The sequence below is a fragment of the Phycodurus eques genome, chromosome 10 (genome assembly GCF_024500275.1).
Source record: "Phycodurus eques isolate BA_2022a chromosome 10, UOR_Pequ_1.1, whole genome shotgun sequence".
Taxonomy (NCBI): Eukaryota; Metazoa; Chordata; class Actinopteri; order Syngnathiformes; family Syngnathidae; genus Phycodurus; species Phycodurus eques.
This window is the reverse complement of record NC_084534.1, coordinates 16,084,439-16,103,157: the sequence shown is the minus strand read 5'-3', so window position 1 is coordinate 16,103,157 and position 18,719 is coordinate 16,084,439. Positions and strand designations below refer to the sequence as shown.

General features: G+C 40.4%; 3 protein-coding genes across 6 annotated transcripts; 1 reads left to right on the top strand and 2 right to left on the bottom strand.

Moving 5' to 3' along the window:
- The first annotated feature begins 256 nt into the window (after positions 1-256).
- Positions 257-10,707, top strand: LOC133408921 (zinc finger protein Eos-like). 4 transcript variants are annotated; one of them, XM_061688306.1, is made up of 8 exons: positions 257-340; positions 1,209-1,267; positions 2,954-3,058; positions 3,137-3,373; positions 4,320-4,487; positions 4,581-4,730; positions 6,302-6,433; positions 7,733-10,707. In XM_061688306.1, the coding sequence occupies exons 2-8, from the start codon at positions 1,228-1,230 to the stop codon at positions 8,572-8,574; spliced, it is 1,674 nt and encodes a 557-aa protein (XP_061544290.1). In that variant the 5' UTR covers positions 257-340; positions 1,209-1,227; the 3' UTR covers positions 8,575-10,707. The 4 variants fall into 4 exon arrangements, with proteins under 4 accessions (XP_061544290.1, XP_061544293.1, XP_061544291.1 ...); XM_061688309.1 differs by lacking the exon at positions 6,302-6,433; XM_061688307.1 differs by lacking the exon at positions 1,209-1,267 and having other exon boundaries at positions 268-503.
- A 78-nt stretch (positions 10,708-10,785) lies between these two features.
- Positions 10,786-12,029, bottom strand: LOC133408477 (small ribosomal subunit protein eS26). Its single transcript, XM_061687465.1, has 4 exons — positions 11,901-12,029; positions 11,171-11,348; positions 10,944-11,074; positions 10,786-10,865 (listed from the first exon to the last, which is right to left on the bottom strand). The coding sequence occupies exons 1-4, from the start codon at positions 12,027-12,029 to the stop codon at positions 10,830-10,832; spliced, it is 474 nt and encodes a 157-aa protein (XP_061543449.1). The 3' UTR covers positions 10,786-10,829.
- Positions 12,030-12,941: 912 nt separating this feature from the next.
- On the bottom strand, positions 12,942-18,699 carry fkbp11 (FKBP prolyl isomerase 11). The gene is made up of 6 exons (XM_061688019.1): positions 18,388-18,699; positions 18,242-18,304; positions 16,435-16,522; positions 16,290-16,323; positions 16,113-16,183; positions 12,942-13,621 (listed from the first exon to the last, which is right to left on the bottom strand). Exons 1-6 carry the CDS (start codon positions 18,490-18,492, stop codon positions 13,413-13,415), a joined length of 570 nt encoding a protein of 189 aa, XP_061544003.1. The 5' UTR covers positions 18,493-18,699; the 3' UTR covers positions 12,942-13,412.
- Positions 18,700-18,719: the final 20 nt, after the last annotated feature.

The window sequence follows — 18,719 nt, the reverse complement described above, 5'->3', positions numbered from 1 at the left end:
AAGCTTAATTGTAATAAGTTGGATTGCATTTTATGTATTAATGTTGTAAATTTAATTTGTATTTTTAACTCATTAAATCTTTAGTGTACCATTAAAGATAGCCCACGTACCACACTTAGAAAATAACTGAGTCATGTACAATATATGTACAATAATAAGGAGAACGTAATACATGCGAGGACGTTTTTGCGTATCTTTTTATTTGAATGATTCACCAATTATAACCGGAAGTAGTTTGGCGCATGAGGTAGTGCTGCCGGCCGAGAATGTTGTCGTCATAAACCCAAACAAGCAGATGCAAAAACCGAATAACCTCACTCGTCGCCCTTACCAGGCATCGGTAATACAGCACACATACGGGGAGTGGACTCATTTAAATGTCGGTCGCCCTTACGTGACTCGGGCAGTGCTTCGCGGAGAGCACGCTGTGTAGTTGTCTCGACATAGCATTCGGCGAGGCTGCGGGTGCCATAGCAACCATTTGGAAAACACTGGCCGACGTGGTTAGCATGTAGCGAGCTAAATATAGCATTTTGTCAGTCTGTGATCACTTGTTACGCATGTCAACAATCCGCATTTCACCGTTACCTCCGTAGCTTTTAATCCGTGGTGTTCAGTGAGCGATCGTGACAAATCGCAACGTCGTAGTGTTGGTTTGAGCGCCCTTGGCCTCACGTTTGGGGACAACAAACTTAGCTTAGCCTTCGCCGCCAAGGCCGACTGGTGATTAAATTTAGATTTTAAGTTACACTTATAACGCCGTGAATTACGGAGATGCATACGAATCCTAGAGAGGTCACAATGTGAAATGATGACTAATTGATGGCACATTAGTGTTCGATGACTTTGTCATTGGTGTCATGACAATTCCGAATGAGTCGATCAGCTGATCTGTAGCCGCTAATATTAAAGTTGACTCTCGTGTAGCTGCTAGTAAACAGGTACAGCAATCGGTCATTCCACTTTCATAACGATTTGGCAATTCTCAACATCTTTTTATTGTATTAAAATCTGAATTTGCTAATTGTACAGTCAAATGTCTTTGTTTAACCCTTTGTCGAAAATATTTTGTTTGAGTCATTGTAAATTTCTCCAATTCTGTAGATGGAACCACCAGTCAAACTTCATTAGCACACGTTTTGGTTTTATAAAGTCATGTTATGGATGAATGAAAGAGGGTGTTCATGTGGACATAACTGCCATTTCAGTATTGGGCCTAAATCTAGTATGGACGTTGATGACTGCAATGGCCAGTCTTACATGTCAGGTCAGGTATTCATTTATTGTACTGTAGTGCAGATACTGCATCATTTCATCCCACAAGTAACATTGTACAACCCCAATTCCAATGAAGTTGGGATGTTGTGTTAAACATAAATAAAAACAGAATACAATGATTTGCAAATCATGTTCAACCTATATTTATTCAAATAAACTACAAATACCACATATTTCATGTTCAAATTGATAAACTTTATTATTTTGAGCAAATAATCATGAACTCAGAATTTTATGGCTGCAACAGTTCCAAAAAAGCTGGGACAGGGTCATGTTTACCACTGTGTTACATCACCTTTTCTTTTAACAACATTCAATAAATGTTTGGGAACTGAGGACATTAATGGTTGAAGGTGGAATTATTTCCAATTATTTCTTAATGTACAGCTTCAGCTGTTCAACAGTCCGGAGTCTCTGTTGTCGTATTTTACACTTCATAATGCGCCACACATATTCAATGGGAGACGGGTCTGGACTGCAGGCAGACCAGTCTACTACCCGCATTCTTTTACTACGAAGCCACGCTGTTGTAACACGTGCAGAATGTGGTTTGGCATGGTCTTGCTGAAATAAGCAGGGGCCTCCATGAAAAAGACGTTGCTTGGATGGCAGCATATGTTTCTCCAAAACCTGTATGTACCTTTAAGCATTAATGGTGCCTTCACAGATGTGTAAGTTACCCATGCCATTGGCACTAACACAGCCCCATACCATCACAGATGCTGGCTTTTGAACTTTGCATCCATAACAGTCCGGATGGTTATTTTCCTCTTTGGCCTGGCGGACACGACGTCCACAATTTCCAAAAACAATTTGAAATGTGGACTCGTCGGACCACAGAACACTTTTCCACTTTGCATCAGTCCAGCTTAGATGAGCTCGGGCCCAGAGAAGCAGGTGGCGTTTCTGGGTGTTGTTGATAAATGGCTTTTGCTTTGCATAGTAGACGTTCAAGTTGCACTTACGGATGTAGCGCTGAACTGTATTTACTGACATTGGTTTTCTGAAGTGTTCCAGAGCCCACGTGGTGATATCCTTTACACATTGATGTCGGTTTTTGGTGCAGTGCCGCCTGAGTGATCGACGGTCACGGGCATTCAATGTTGGCTTTCGGCCTTGCCGCTTACATGCAGTGATTTCTCCAGATTCTCTGAACCTTTTGATGATATGGACCGTAGATGATGAAATCCCTAAACTCCTTGCAATTGTACGTTGAGGAACATTGTCCTTAAACTGTTCGACTATTTTCTCACGCACTTGTTCACAAAGAGGTGAACCTCGCCCCATCTTTGCTTGTGAATGACTGAGCAATTCAGGGAAGCGCCTTTTATACCCAATCATGGCACCCACCTGTTCCCAATTAGCCTGTTCACCTGTGGGAGGTTCCAAACAGGTGTTTGATGAGCATTCCTCAACTTTCTCAGTCTTTTTTGCCACCTGTCCCAGCTTTTTTGGAATGTTTTGCAGCCATAAAATTCTAAGTTAATGATTATTTGGTCAAAACAAGTTTATCAGTTTGAACATTAAATATCTTGTCTTTGTAGTGCATTCAATTAATTATAGGTTGAACATGATTTGCAAATCATTGTATTCTGTTTTTATTTATGTTTAACACAACGTCCCAACTTCATTGGAATTGGGGTTGTAAGTTTAATCATGTTTTGTGTTTTTGCAGTCAGTGGAGACTCTTCAATGGAAAGAGAGTTTTCTGGGGGCCTCGGCGGTCCAACAGTAAGCACCCCAAACAGCAAGGAAACCTCACCTCATCGCTCCCTCAGTGGTGAGTGATAAATACTGGACACTTCACTGTCATTTTCCCCGTAAGAAATATGACTTCTTTTTTTTTCTACCCCTGTAGCAAATTCCATTAAAGTGGAGTTGTACAGTGATGAAGACCCCGGTCCCAGTAACGACGACGAGCGAGTGGAACGTGTAGAGGAAGGTGGTGTGGATCAGGGAACGGAGGCGCCTGGTTACAGGGAGCTTGCCAATCATGACAACATCAGACTCCCCAATGGGAAGCTGAAGTGTGACATCTGTGGAATGATCTGCATTGGACCCAATGTTCTTATGGTGCACAAACGCAGCCACACAGGTAAAGAAAGGCTACATATGTGAAATAACGTTCTTTTTGTGAGGACACAACTGGCATGTTGTGAATGCATAGGTATTTAAAACACATGCAATTTATGACTAGGTTTTCAATGGAAAAGCTGAATCAATATGTAAGGTTGATGGCATATAGTGTAGATAACTATAAAAATTAACTTTATGTTTCCCACTGGAGTGCTCTGGGTTTATAACCTCTCATCCGGTGAGTCTGCTGCAAGTATTTTTGTGTGTACGGAACACAGTTTGGAGCATTAACAGCAGTTGAGATGTCAACTTGTGCCAAAGTTGTATCTTATTCTTACATTTTGACTAATTTATGACATTTATTTTTAAGATTGGTGAAACTACTTTACTAACCTACTGGGTGGAGCAATTACAGCGAAACCTCGAAAATCGAGCACATTCCGTTCAGGAATGCTTGCCAAACTACTATTTATTTGGAATTCAACAAATTTCCCCATAGGAATTAATGGGAGCAACCCTGTTCCAGGTTCAGACTGTTACCATTGTAAACCATTCGTAATTATATATACACATTAATTTTAGTTAGGCCGTGATGGGCTGTTGCAGATGAGATTGGCCATAAATCGAACAAAATGACACCATTGTTGATTTATATTTTTAATGTCGCAGCGAGAAAGAACTCAACACTAGAAGAAACACGAAAATAGCTACTGTAATAAAATAATATAAACATTACATTAAAAAAAAGTTTGTTTATGCCTCGTGTGCCTTGTTTGTGCCTCAAATGGGGAGGCATAAGCATCTTGGTGGGCGGGCACACCTCCCTATGGCCTGCCCACGGTGATAGATGTGGTTTTATGCACTCACTTATTATGACTGCTCTGTTATTACCCTGTACTGTGCGATACCTTAAGGGCATCTACAGGTTTAGAATTATAGTTAAGAACCATTTGGTCTTTGTACAGGTGAGCGCCCATTCCAGTGTAATCAGTGCGGTGCCTCCTTCACTCAAAAAGGAAACCTGCTCCGTCACATCAAGCTGCACTCTGGAGAGAAGCCCTTTAAATGTCCTTTGTGCAGTTATGCCTGTAGAAGACGAGACGCGCTCACCGGCCATCTTCGCACTCACGCTGGTAGGACATACTTAGGCCTAATAAGTGTGTGCAGCCCCCATGTTTGTTTTGTATGGTAACAAAAGTAATGTCCTCCTTCCACTATGGCTCCAGTGTCCTCTCCAACTGTCGGGAAGCCATATAAGTGCAGTTACTGTGGTCGCAGTTACAAGCAACAGAGCACTTTGGAGGAGCATCTTGAACGCTGCTACAACTACTTACAGAGTGTGGAGTCAAAGCAGCCTAATAGTGCTCAGCATCTAGGTGAGCATGGTTCATCCAAAGCACAATTCAGCATCCTATTACAGACACATCTCAATAGATACTAGGGATTCACTGATACCGATCTCGGTGCTGTACAGTACTTGTACTTATACAAATACACCGATACCACTTCAGCAGCCTGACATATACTGTAGCTTATATATACGAGGCTTGTCAGCCATGAGGAGATACTTCAAGGTAAACTTGTAGCTCAGTGCAAAGTATGCTCTGCTCGGCTTGGGTGGCAATGTAGGCAGCCCTACGAACCGTCTGGCAAGCACCGAGCCCCGTCGCCCGACTCGCTGTGGCCTAGCCAGCTCTCATCATGAAGCTATCAGACCTCTGTATTGGCGAGTATTCAAATATAAACAGTTGTTTGTACTCGTACTATAAAATGGTATCGGTAAATCCCTGATAAATACATTTTAGTAGTTACATTCAAAATTAGAGTTGAATAGAGTCATTAAAGACCAAATTCTTCCAACCATTTAAAAAAAAACTATTTTGATTGTTTCTTATGTAACATTCTAACTTCAAGGGTGGTGAATTTTGGTTGTTTGTTAGATGTCAGCTTGCTAACATCATCAAAATCATCCATCCATCCATCCATCCGTTTTTCCGTACTGCTTATCCTCATACGGGTGAGCCGGAGCCTATCATATCAGACTTTGGGCAAGAGGTGGGGTACATCCCCGACTGGTCACCAGCCATTCGTAGAGCATATACAGTATAGTCAAACGACCATTCACACTCACACCTATTTAGAGTCTTCGTTTACCCTAACATGCATGTTGGATGACGCTGGAGCACCCAGAGAAAACCCACGAAAGAATGTTGAGAACATGCAAACTTGACACAGGAAAGCCTGAGCCGGGATTCGAATCCAGAACCTCATAACTGTGAGGCAGACATGCTAACCACTAGGTATCATGCATGCTCCCCCTCAGTTTTTACATTAGTTTTTACATTTAGTTTTTACATAATTTTACAAAATTATGTAAAACTAAATCATGAAATATTAAACTCCATTTGTAGGGAATCTATAGAATATATGAGTCACTTTTTGGACTGAGCTACTAAAATAGTTTTCCACAATACTCAGTATAATTTATAACTAAGATACACCTGTCTATATAGTACCCAACACTCGCTCATACACATCATTAGTTGCACAATCGAATGAGATCCAGTACAAGAGCTGTATCAACAATGTTGATAATAAAGCCCACTTCTGATTGTTTGAATGAGAACAGGGAAACTCCACACAGGAGACCGCAGCTAAGATTCTAACCCTGAACCTAAGAAGTGTGAGGCAGACCTGCTATACACTTATCAAACTACAGTACTTTGTCAGTTTGAGTTCATCATTACAAATGCAGAATTTCTGTTGAAGCTATGTATCAAAATTAAATAGCAGCGTGTTGAAATACAAACTACCACAATCCTAGCCCTATAATAACGTACTGTACTTTTAGTCACTTTACATGCAAACATTGATTTGGTAGGAAAATCTAGCTGGACTATTTCGGATTTGTGACCAGAGCAAATATTATATATTCTGTGTTTTGTAGGAGAGGAGATTAGGGAGATGGAGTACATACCAGACTCCCCGCTTCATACCTCCTCAGACAAGATGACATTTGTTGATCGGCTCGCCGGCAGTGTCACCAAACGCAAAAGATCCATGCCACAAAAATTTGTAGGTGAGCATTTGGCCTTGGTTTGGTGAGGTCTGCTTCATGTTTATGCCTTAATTATGTGAAAACCAGATTTGCGAACAAGGCTCACAGATTTTAAACCAACATTGAGGATGTACATTGGGCATTCCAAATCATGTTGTGTGAAGTTAGTTTGCTAAAAAACTGTACAGTGGAACCTCCAAAGTTGAATGGCCCAAGAGCAGTGCGATTGGAGTTCAACCAAAATGCTCTGGAAAAATATGCCTCAAAAGTCAAACAATGATGCGTTCATGATTGACATAAGCAAATCATTTGGTGCTTCAGATTACTGTTTCCTCTATGTGTGAGGTGTCATCAGACGGTGAGTAGTTTTATTTTAGTTTAGTTTAATTATAGTTAACCTCTATTAGTATTGTAGTTGGTAATATCGTCTGTACGGTTAACAAAGGTTTATGTATGCGGATACTTGAGAATTAGTTCACTGTACATTACATCCGATGGGAAAATGTAATTGTAATTCCAAAATTAGAACTACTTGGATGTCAAACAACATCACAAAATGTATTGTTCAGTTTGTGAATTTCTACTGAACAGTGGATTTAAAACTCTACACACTCCTGTCTCTGTTGGAATGCCAGGATTTTGTTACATAGAAAATCAGACCACGACAATTGCAAAAGCTTTTCCAGCTATAATCTGGATGACTCTGTCTTTTCCCCCCTCATCTTTTGGAGAGGGAAAGTAAAATTAAACAACTGTGATAATGTGTTTGCACAAGTGTGCACACCCTCAGAGCATGATGTTGCCACCACCATGCTTCACTGTTGGGATGGTGTTCTTTTGGGGATGAGCAGGGTTGAGCTCCTCTGCCAATCATACTAAAAAGACAACAACACATTTTCCCACATGTGTTTGGAAGATTTAAAGTGTGTTTTTGCAAAATGAAAAATGTGAAACTAAGGTTACACTTTTTGGCCATGATTTCCAAGGTTAGGGTTGATGCAACCACTATGCTGATCACCCACATAACATCATACCTGCAGTGAATCCTGGTTGTAGCATCTTTTGCGGCTATTTTTCTTCAGCTAGAATTGGGGCATTAGTCAAGGTGGAGGGAATAATTAACAGTTCAAAATAGAAGTAATTTTTTGTACTACTAGAAAAAATATTTCATTAAAAGTCTACTAAAACAGATAAAATTTATTTGGGGTTAATCATAGGCACTTAAAGGATCTGTTTTATCAAGATTCCACTGTATTGTATTTTGGAACGATGCCATTGCCCCATGTTCCAGTGTAATAGAATTGTCTCTTGTAATTGCAGGACAGAAGCACATACATCGTGGAAATGCACCTTACGAGCTTAGTGCTGATTTGGACAAAGATGGAGAGATACATCCAGGAGACTTGGAAGGTTTACACGTTCCTGGTGGAGAGTATGCAGGCTTAGCAGGCAGTGGAGGAGCAGGAGGGGGGATAGCAGACACACCGCAGCCTCTTCATCACCCCACCACTCGCCCATCATATTTATCTGAACTCCGATCGATGCACGCCGCAGCTTACGCGCCTGGCCCTCTTGGCCTGAGGCTGGACTGCACGGGGGCCGCGGGTGTGGGGAGAAGGGAGGCGGCGGAGGGCCACGAAGACCTGCCCGTGGGCCAAAGTCAGGCAACCTCCCCCAGCAACGGTTGCCAGGACTCTACGGACACGGAGAGCATGCCGGATGAACCATGCAACAGCACCGCTCCTGTGCCGACTCTGCATAGGAACAACGGGCATCATCTCCACAACGCCGCTCCTATTCCGCACTACAAGATTTGGGACAGACACAGCCCCGGCCACGCCAAAGACAGGGAGGTGAAAAGAGAGGACGGAGGTCACCATGCGCCCCCTGCCCCTGGCCTCGCCCCGATGCCCAGTTCACCTACGGCGCCCTCGTCCACCTCAAGGGAGACTCTGCGAGTGGTAGACGGCGAGGGGCGAACGGTGCGCTGCTTCCGATGTGACCACTGCCGTATGCTCTTTCTGGACCATGTCATGTTTACCATCCACATGGGCTGCCACGGATTTCGCCAGCCTTTCGAGTGTAACATCTGTGGCCACAGGAGCCAAGACCGCTACGAGTTTTCTTCACACATCGTCCGTGGAGAGCACAGCCTGGAATGAGGAACAGTCCTGACGAGCTCAGCCTGGCTTGGTTTGGTCTGCACAGCACAAAGGAAACCTAATATTTATCATAATGCACTTTGAAAATGTCTTTGAACATGCACTTTCCCATCCACACATGTGCCTTGCGCCCATATTCAGGATTCCCACCTGATGCACATACTGTGGTTGACCAATCCGACCTGAAAACTCTTCAGCACTTTAACAGATTCTTCATCCAAAAAGGTTAAATGTGAAGACCACCTCATTGGAAGAAATATTAACTTTCACTGTCAAGTTTAAGTCCTTGTTTTAAGTGCAGACCAAATTTGAGAGCCAGGTCAAAGTCCACAAGATGTTTTAAAAGTTGTCTGTGAAGCATAAATGCACTTTTTGTTTTGTATCTAGTGATGGAAGTGAGTGTATGGATGTGAGACAGCCTTTATTTTGGGAAGTAGGAAGTGTAATGTGTACAAATGAAGGCCTTTACTTGGATGACTTGACTTGTGTTAGGTGTCTGTTGTTTTTAATTATGTGTTCTATAAATGCTTCTGTTGCACTGATACTTGTCAGAATAACCTGATTATATTAAACTGTTTTATAGAATACATTCACAAGCTGCACATTTTTCTCAAAATATGGGGAAACACATCACTGCCGCTGAGGTGGGAGGATCTTGATGATGTAAATTACGCCAAATCTTCAACTCGTGTAAATTTGGTTACAACTTGGCTATTATCTGTTTGTATTGTGCCTTCCCTCATTGTAACTGAAATTTAATGACTAGAGCTAAAGCTATGAACCAACAGTCATATCCTCAAATCTACAAATTCAAGTTGAGTTACCAAAGAATTTAAGATCTCAACTTGTCTATAACACACACACACACACACAAGCAAAATCTTCCAGTTTTATTATTGTAAATGTAAAATAGGTCAATTTACCCACGACAAAGCCTTCAACTTGAGATTGGATGTCGACGGCACTTTTTTTTTTAATGCTGTTATGCCTCAATAGGATCGTTTGTGGTTATATGAAGGTGATTTTGAATTGTATGTGAGATGAACACAAATGGAAAAGTGATTCTGACTCAAGCTTCACTTCTCAAAATGTTAAGCACAACAGTATTCAGACAAGAAATGACAGAGAAGCAGCAATTGTAAAAAAAATAAATCTCAGATTTAAACCTTGAAGATGATCAGCAATTTGTGTAGACATACATGTCCATGTATTTTCTTTTCTAAAAACTTTGGGACAGTGACTTCACAGATGCCCTTCTCATGCCTGTATAATATCATCAAAGAATGAGCAGAAATTAGTTCTGTGGTTGGTTCCAATACAAATGGAGATGTTGCACTTACATTGTGAACTTTGGTGGTGTTTATATACAATCTCAAGAAGTAACCACAAAGAAAAAGAAAAAACAAGGTCAAGCACAACTGGAAACGGAAGACAAATTAAAGGTTCACTATCAGTACTTTTCTCATTAAAGTGATCAGACTGTTATACTAAGAAATGTTTTAAACATGAAAAACAAGTTCCTGCCTATATGTGTTGATGTAACTGAAAACACCCATGTAAGTTGCGCTGGTTTGCTTCCTGTGTCTAGTACTATTGTGCCTTCATTATATTAGTTTTGTAACTTTTCACCCTGTGCTTACAAGAGTCCAGCTTTGTGATGTGCCCACCACCAGCTTTCTCCTTTCTAGAACCAATTTACACTTTTTACTACCACGTCCATCGGCTATAATGCTGCTGCTAAGAGCCAAAGAAAACTCCCTGCAGAGATGAAAACTTTGGTAGCTTTTAAGTATCAAAATATCAATAACAAAAATAGGAAAAAAACACATTACTCAAATTTGAATATTGGGTCTTACCTATCCCCATTTGGCTTTGGTGTGGGTGGTGTAATTGTACAGTTCTAGTCTAAATTGTGCTTTTAGACCCTGGTGCATGTGTGACCAGTCCTTAGCCCACAACTACTCCATGTTAAATGTCTGATTTTTGAAACACTTGGGATGTTTTTGTAAGCCTCTCACTTCCTGTAAATGACTTGATATTGCTTTAAATTAATGCAAACTCTTACATGTATCATGGAATTATGCATTTAACTACTTTTATCTTAACTACTGTAAGTTTTGTACTGTAAGGATTTACTGCAAATAAAGTCAATACCTTATTCTCTTGTCTTCTGAGTAAATAAGTCATAAAAATTAAATCAACAACTTGGAAGACTTTGTGAAAGACTTTTATTCCTCAGGAGTAAAGCATGACATTTACATGGGCTTTGCAGGAGCTCTTGGGGCACCAGCCTATAATAAACAGACAAAAAAAAGTTAGAATTGGTGCTTGCAAAGTATGAGAAACATTTCTTTGTGGTGGTTCCTCACATTGGGCCTGAACCTGGGTGGCGGTGTGCGGTCTTTCCTGGCCTCACAGGAGCGGTTCCTCACCACTTTACTGTGGATGGCACAGCTGACACAGTAGTGCAGCTTCACATAGAGCTTGGGTAGAACATATGCTACACAGAAGAGGAAGGAGGAGGAGGAGGGAGGCGGCACATTAGCAGTGGAACATGTTATTGCCGTATGTGATACAAACAAGAAAACACCCTTACAGTCAAAGACGCTGGCCTCTGAGATGTCTCTAACAGCTGCAGCCTCCACAATGTTCCTGATGACAAACTTTTTGATGGCCTTGTCCTTGGGGACGCAGCGGGCACAGTTGGTGCAGCGGATGGGCTGCACGTGCCCACGGCCCTTCTTGGCACGACCGTTATTCCTTCTCTTCTTAGTCTGAAATGCAAAACAATATTTAGATTTATTTCAAGGTGTAACTATGGTTATACACGATTCACATTAAGTGTACATTTTACTCACAAACTATATTTAACGGAATAACAGTACATATTTACCACCTACTGTACAAACACAACGCCTCCACGTTTTAAACTGTGACAACACGACCCACTTCGCGTCCCGACACAAACCCTGTGCTTAACCCATTGACATGAAGATGTAATGTACATCAGTGGTCTGAAAAAAAATAAAATTCTACTTTCGTAGCTACAGTCAGGATACGTCACTTATAATCGTTTTATAAGATTCAGTTTTATTCCCCGCTCGCTACCAGGACAGCATGCACGGCGATGTTAGCTCGTTATCCGCTAGCATTTAGGCCCGGACACAATTTTAAATGTTTTAGTGGTCTTTAAACGACAATATGACACATAATAGTGGGTAGTTGTGACGTTATTAACGACGAAAGAGCAAATTGTAGTCATCTTTTGGAAAATATATGCATTTATTTCGTTTTTCACCGAACGACTACCGTTGTAGTGAACTCACCATGTTGTACGGGAAGCTGGAAAGAGGACCGGAAGAGGTTGTGCAGCGCAAACTAGTGCATTTCCGCCCCTCACAGGGCACCAAATTATTCTTCACATAACTAAAAAAAAGAAATATTGGTTGTAACATTTTACAATACTGATATTACACAGTTTTAAATATATATTTAAATTGATTATATATTAAGTTAAAAAACAACAACTTGTTGATGCGGTAGGTTATCAATGTTTGTGCATGCGCGTAACCACTGGGTAATTGAATCACTCCAGTTATCAATGCGAGAAAAACTAGTGCCGTGTGCAACAAGGCCACAAGTTATTGGTGAATGACAAAAATTTTATTTAACATAATATTGTGAAACAGCTGAGGTATGAGACTGATTTCACATTTCTGCACCGCATGGTCTCAGGTCAGTTACTGTAAATCAATTCAACGCATTAACCAACACAAGTTTAGAACATACTGTTCATTGAAGTCTGAAAATCAAGAGGGCAAAACGTACTCAAAACTGTGGGAAAACAATACTCTGATTCGTAGTAAAAACGTATAAATAAACTGTCTTAATAAATAAAACGTGTATTACTCTTTTTTTGTTGCAAGGAATGTTTGCCTTACATTTACTTTTATTTATGAATTATTTAATGAAAGTTATGTGGCGCATCATAGAATGCTTATATGACACAGTAAACTAATATCAGATTAAGTTAAGATTTTCAGCGTACTAAATAATAAATACAGTAGCATCTCCTGTACTTTTGATGCATGGCCTTTAAGAGGCTCCTTAGTGGTACTGCATCACATTTTGTACGGAAGCGTATTGCTGCCACACCAAAAAAAACATACAAAAAATAAAATAAGGTTCACTATCACGCATCACATTACAACATGAAACTTATCACGTCATAATACGAAAATTTATCACGTTATAACATGATAGTGAATCTTTTTTTTTTTTTTGGAGTGGCAGCAATATGATTCCGTAGGTATATGACTTCAACAACTCAAAAGCAAAACAAAGACAAAGACGGCCATACTGGAGGGTTTCATGAGGACAAAGATTTAATTTTTCCATTTGACAATAGAGTCGGTGACACAAGGCTTAAGATGCGGTGGTCAAAGATAAAGTGTAAAACACGACATCTAAAAAGGCCCAATTGTTAGCTTTTTGAACACAAATTATTAACCAATATGATAAATGATAACTCAAACATGCAGTCCAATAAAACAACAAGAATTATTGCATCATAAAATGTGTTGTCTGTGTCTGTCTGTTGAATTTTGGATGTGTTTCAGTTTATTCAAGGTCACAGAGGCTGAAAATCTGTCAGAGGTGCAACATCTACAGGCAGTGTAAACATCAGTGTCACTGAAGCTGCTTACTGTACAATCAACACCCGTTAAATGGAAGAGGTCAATTCAAGGTATACCTTTACAAAGGGATATTTAAAAAAAAAATCAACACAAAGAAAACACATTTTTAAAAAAATATTTAAATAGTTCTTTGTGGCATCCTTATTTCTTCTTGCTCTTCTTGTCCTTTGCCTTCTTTTTGCTGGGTTTTGGGTCCTTGGCCTTGTTGTAGAGGTAGAGTCCCACCAAGCCGAGCAGAGTGGGTACCAGCACCAAACACATGAGGGGGAACACGTCGTTTACCATCTTCTGCCAAGGAGTCTGCTGTGTCAGAGAGATCACCTCCACCTCGAACTCAAGGGACGCGTCGCCTAGTGCACGTCGAGAACAACATTGTTACTGGAATACTTGGAATAACATGCATGTTGTTTCAAATGAAGGGATTATAGCAATCACTGGGTGGTAACAATAGAAAACTGTTTTTAAAAAACTCACATAATCCCCCAACAAATGAAAACCAACACAAGCCCTTTTTTATAAAGCAGTATTAGGGTCGAACTGAAAAAATATAATTTTTCTCAAAACAGCGGCCGTCCTTCTGTGGTTGTCAGATGTGTCACCCACTAAAAGCCTCACTCAAATAGACACCTCCCTTTTCCCATCAGCAAAACTTGGAGCAACTGCGTTTGACTTAGACGAGTCGTTCACAAACTTTTTAACCAAGTACTACCTAAAAAAATACTTAGCTCTCATAAGTACTGTACCACCTAAATGACCAACACTAAAATGCAGTAAACGTAGTAGGCCCAAGTGTTCATAAAAAATGAGGCAGCGGTTTTATTCCTAAAAAAGCATATTTAATATACAGACTTTACACCGATCTGATCGGCCTGAATGGTATTGGCCGATATTTAGCATTTTATGCTGATCGGCTTGAATGTCATAATTCGCCGATCCAATCAATCCGCAAAAGACATTTACTCTGCGTCGCCATCGTGCACAGTATATTTGAATCCAAATGCTAGTTTATTATTAGCCTTCTCGCGTGTCTTTTGACGTAGTATTGGAAATATCGGACAGCCAATAAAGTTATTTAAAAAAAAAAAAAAAAAACGTCGGCGGTGTGGAACAGACAACACGCAATGCCTGGATCAGACTACAAAACAAATTTGCTCTTGCACGATTACACTATGTCAGACTACTGCAATAAAATCTTGTATTGCGATACCACCGCATCCCATCTTTTACGATCATTGGGCTTTATCTTGTCAACTCAAATGCTACCGGATACACTTGTTACCGGGGCGACGATAACAAGAGTGGATCGCGCCGACTGTATTATAAGAAGAAAATGGGAGAAAACGTGTGCTGGTGGTCACCGGTGCTCAGGAGAGGACGTTCGTTTACGGCTTGCTTGAGGTATGTTCACATACTTTTAATATGATACGGCTCGCAAGCAGGCAACAAAACGTTATGTAGCCTCGCAAGCTAGTCCTAGCATTAACGGTTGTGCGTAAACATGCTGCCGTTCTGTCGAATCATGCTCTAAAGCTTTGGTGTGGGTGAAGAAATGTAATTACAATAAGTTAGCACCCATTATTTCTGTCATGTTGTAATGTTGGTTTGACCTGCCATATGAGAATACATCACCTGACGAGAGCAGTGATATCCAACCTTTATGGAGCCAAGGAACATATTTTACAATTGAAAAATCTCACGGCACACCAACAAACAAAAATGTCACAAAAAGTGGATACATTAATTACTGTATGTACTTCCTGCCATCTAATAGAAGACCATTCATTTGTTCTGTCACTATGCCTCACTGACATAAATAGATGAAGAAAGATGCATTATTTATTGTAAATATATATATTTTAAGCAATTAAGTACACACATACATACAGTAAATGAACAGGTCATTTAAATAGACACATTCCTCCATTTTGTGATCGGATATCGTTTTTTTTTTAAACTCGCTGATCGGACCCAATAATCCTGATTGTGTAAAGCCTATTAATATATTGTAAGCCACTGTAACATTTTGCAGTTTGAACATTAACATTGTGCTCAAACAGAGGATAATAAAACACTGAGATAATAATTCAATATATTGCACATAAAAGTTAAATAAAATGTTCTTAAATCAATGTTTGAAAACATGCAGTTCTAACAAATTAAATGCAAATGTATTTTACTTTAAAGTTAAATACAGCTGAACTGTACTAAGATCAAGGCATTGCAACACTAAGCAGTTTGAACCTTTACAGTAATTTTTGATTTTTTTTTTCAAATACCACAAGAGGGAACCACATTTTGACAATCACTTACATAGACATTAAATAGTTAACTGCTGAGACCATACTGAACCCCATAGGTAAACAAAACAGCAGCACCAAAGAACGCAAACAGTCCCCATTGTGGCGTCTTACCGCACGTTCTAAACAACTTTCCTGCGCAGAATTAAAAATGATCTTATATTATGTGTACGCCGTCTTTAACTACAATGAGCGTTCCAGTAGACTGTTACATGTGGTCACGCCACAATGTTGTCTGTCCATGTTTATGTTGCAGGGAGGTACGGTACTTATTTGTACCACCCTGTCTTCCTTAGTTCTCTATTATAATTTGACTTGACATGAATTGCAATGGGCAAACAAATGATTGACTTTTTCTGTGATGCCACCACAGAAGGGAATTGTATTACATAGTGGTTAACTTACGACATTGTCTGTACACTTGAGGCTTTTATGATCATTTCTAATTGGAAATATGTTCTCATTACAACTTGGAAGGGCGGTGTTTTATTTTATGCAGTATATAGTAAATGGATAAAATGCATGTGTTTTGTGTGCCGTCTACCTGGAATTGTAGGAGGGTAACCTTTTTTTCCATAGGCGAGGTAAGATGGAATGGTGGCTTTGATTTTTTGCCTGAATGAGAGTGGAGAGGAAACAAAAACGTAAAAACTAAGCATGAATTTTATAGCGTCGTAGTATGTTTGGAATCACTTTATTGCTAAATCATTTTTTTACTAACCCTTCGCACACACCGATCAAGCTTTGTTCCAGACCTGAGAGGAAATATCAAATTAAGTTAGTCAAGTCAATGCCCAAAGCAAGTGCATTCTTTTAACACTTATGTGCTTCAGCAACCAAATCAGTGAGTTGAGCACTTAACTTACCAGAAATGACAGTCCTCTTCCCCAACTCGACAACAAGAGGGTCCCGAGACAGTGAGGAGTCAATGACCTTGCCATCCATCAGTTTACCCTGATAAGCAGAAAGAAGAACATTGTTACTGCTAAGTAACGAGACAGTGCAATTTCTTTTACAACTGTGGTTTATTTGATCTGGTGTGCAATGCAATTCTAGCGACAAATCTCAGAGGAATGTTTTATAGAAAGCCAAAAACCTTTGACCCACAAATGTTCACAATATGTAGTAACTCATATTTGTTCATTTAATCATATTTGTTCAGATTTAGTATCACCCTTAGTAACAATTGAAATGGCACCTGTGGGAAAAAGTTTCCCCACCCCGCTGAGAATGCTGACAGATGCTGTCTGTCCGTCTACAATGTTTTTTTTTACTATGTTACAGAACATCATAGAGTAGATACCCCCAGATACACCCAAATTTATGACAAAATATGATAAACCAGATGACTCCTGGCCCATCCAACTCTCACATGTATGCGTGGGTGCGGATGGGGTATTTCTTCAACCCCCCAATTCTTTTCTTGATTTAGGAGCTTTATTTGTTCCCGTATCTCAAATCATCTTTCCACACTGGAATGAAAGGAAATTCCATTAATCGGTTCCAGCCACTCAAAAACACCAACAAAATGTTTGCCATGTGTTTTTTTAAACAAAAAAGCACTCTAAAGTATTGTCCAAATAGAATACTTCCTTAATAAAAATATACTTGAACAGAATATAAAGAATTAAACAATTTACGCATCATGATTTCGCTCTCTTGGGTGGCCTGCACAGATACAGATACAGATTTCCCATTATGTGCTGGCATTAAGTTAGCGGATGTTCATAAGGCAACGTTATGTGGTTTGGTTATATACACTGTGTAATTCTCTTTGTTTAATGTATAGTTTTTCAGTAAATTTCAACTAGGTGTGGCAATAAACAGCTTAAAGCAAGCACTTGGTCTCCTTTTGAAGAGTTGTTCGTTATCCGCTGCTTGTGACATTCGCTGGCCCCATCTGGCTATCGTAACTCAAATCATTGCTTGAAACTCAAGACAAAAATAAATCAGCCGAGTGACGGCTCGTATCTCGAAAAACGTGTCGGTGAAGTCCTGTCACTCGTAAGTCGAGGCACCACTGTATTTCTATAATAAACTAGTCTAGACTTTACAAAATATTGTGTGAGACTGCATACAAATGTCACAGAAAAAAAACTAAAGAATGACTTTTACGCTACAGCAGCACGGTGGGTGGACGTGTGGTTCTTTGATTCAGGGTTCGAATGTTAGCTCTGCCCTTACTATGTGGAGTTTGCATATTCGCCCCATGCATGTTAGTTTCATTGACGACTAAATTGTCCGTGGGTGTTTACGTGAGTGCGAATGGTTGTTTTTGTCTATACGTGGGTGCATTGGAAACACTGCAGTAGGCAACCACTGTACCGGACCACGACCATAATATGAGTACAAAATGAATGAATGAGCGCAATTTGATTATAGATGAAGCAACATTGACAAAACGTGTTGCTAATCGAATTAGTGTGACTGTGCAGATTAACATCGAGTGTGTGGACCGTGCAGCCGTGCATTGAGATAGCCAGCCTGGCGATGTGAACGTGTTATTGCTGACGTGTTGCACACAAGGGCCCCCCACACTCACACGCCACACAACAGCAGTCGAACAGTATTCACATTCCAGAGGTTTGGTTGACTCACCAAATACAAGTTTAGCCGGTTTTGGCGAGAATGATGTTGATTATTTAGAGTGCAGTGCTTTTGATTGTGTCTTACCGTGTAGTGGATCTGCAACGTGTCCCCCATTGTGGAGAGTACGGAACAAGTTTCGGGTTTCAGCTTGGGGCAAAATAGTTGACCGTTAGAGTTGCTTTTGTTCAATGCATCGTTTATGTTCGCGTGGAACACAGTTTTCCACTCACCAAGGTCTCCACCTGCACCTCCTCGTCTGCATTGTCTTCGCCCTGCACAAGTCTTCCCGTCAATGTGAAAGCTGCCAGCAGCAGCAAAACAAAGCTGCCCTGCATTGTGAACTTCTCCGGGGGTTTACAAAAAAAAAAGTAGACGTAAGACCGCAATTTATGCGGTATCCGCTAGCAAATTCGTCGGCCGAGACCCGCAGGTGAAAAATGTCTGTGCTCCGGCCAATGCTGATGTGTTAAAAAAACGTGCAGAGATAAGCCCGAGCAGCCCGTGGACGTTGGCCCACAACAATTGGCTCAGCGGGATCAGCTTCCGCTAACATCACACATCT

Coding starts and splice junctions, on each gene's coding strand:
- LOC133408477 (XM_061687465.1), bottom strand. CDS start 12,029: ATGTTACAACCAATATTTCTTTTTTTTAGTTATGTGAAGAATAATTTG. Junction 11,349..11,900: donor CCAGCTTCCCGTACAACATG/GTGAGTTCACTA, acceptor TTTGCATTTCAG/ACTAAGAAGAGAAGGAATAA. Junction 10,866..10,943: donor CACCCAGGTTCAGGCCCAAT/GTGAGGAACCAC, acceptor TGTTTATTATAG/GCTGGTGCCCCAAGAGCTCC.
- fkbp11 (XM_061688019.1), bottom strand. CDS start 18,492: ATGCAGGGCAGCTTTGTTTTGCTGCTGCTGGCAGCTTTCACATTGACG. Junction 18,305..18,387: donor AGGTGCAGGTGGAGACCTTG/GTGAGTGGAAAA, acceptor TTTTGCCCCAAG/CTGAAACCCGAAACTTGTTC. Junction 16,184..16,289: donor TTGATCGGTGTGTGCGAAGG/GTTAGTAAAAAA, acceptor ACTCTCATTCAG/GCAAAAAATCAAAGCCACCA.
- LOC133408921 (XM_061688306.1), top strand. CDS start 1,228: ATGGACGTTGATGACTGCAATGGCCAGTCTTACATGTCAG. Junction 3,059..3,136: donor ACCTCATCGCTCCCTCAGTG/GTGAGTGATAAA, acceptor CTACCCCTGTAG/CAAATTCCATTAAAGTGGAG. Junction 6,434..7,732: donor CATGCCACAAAAATTTGTAG/GTGAGCATTTGG, acceptor TTGTAATTGCAG/GACAGAAGCACATACATCGT.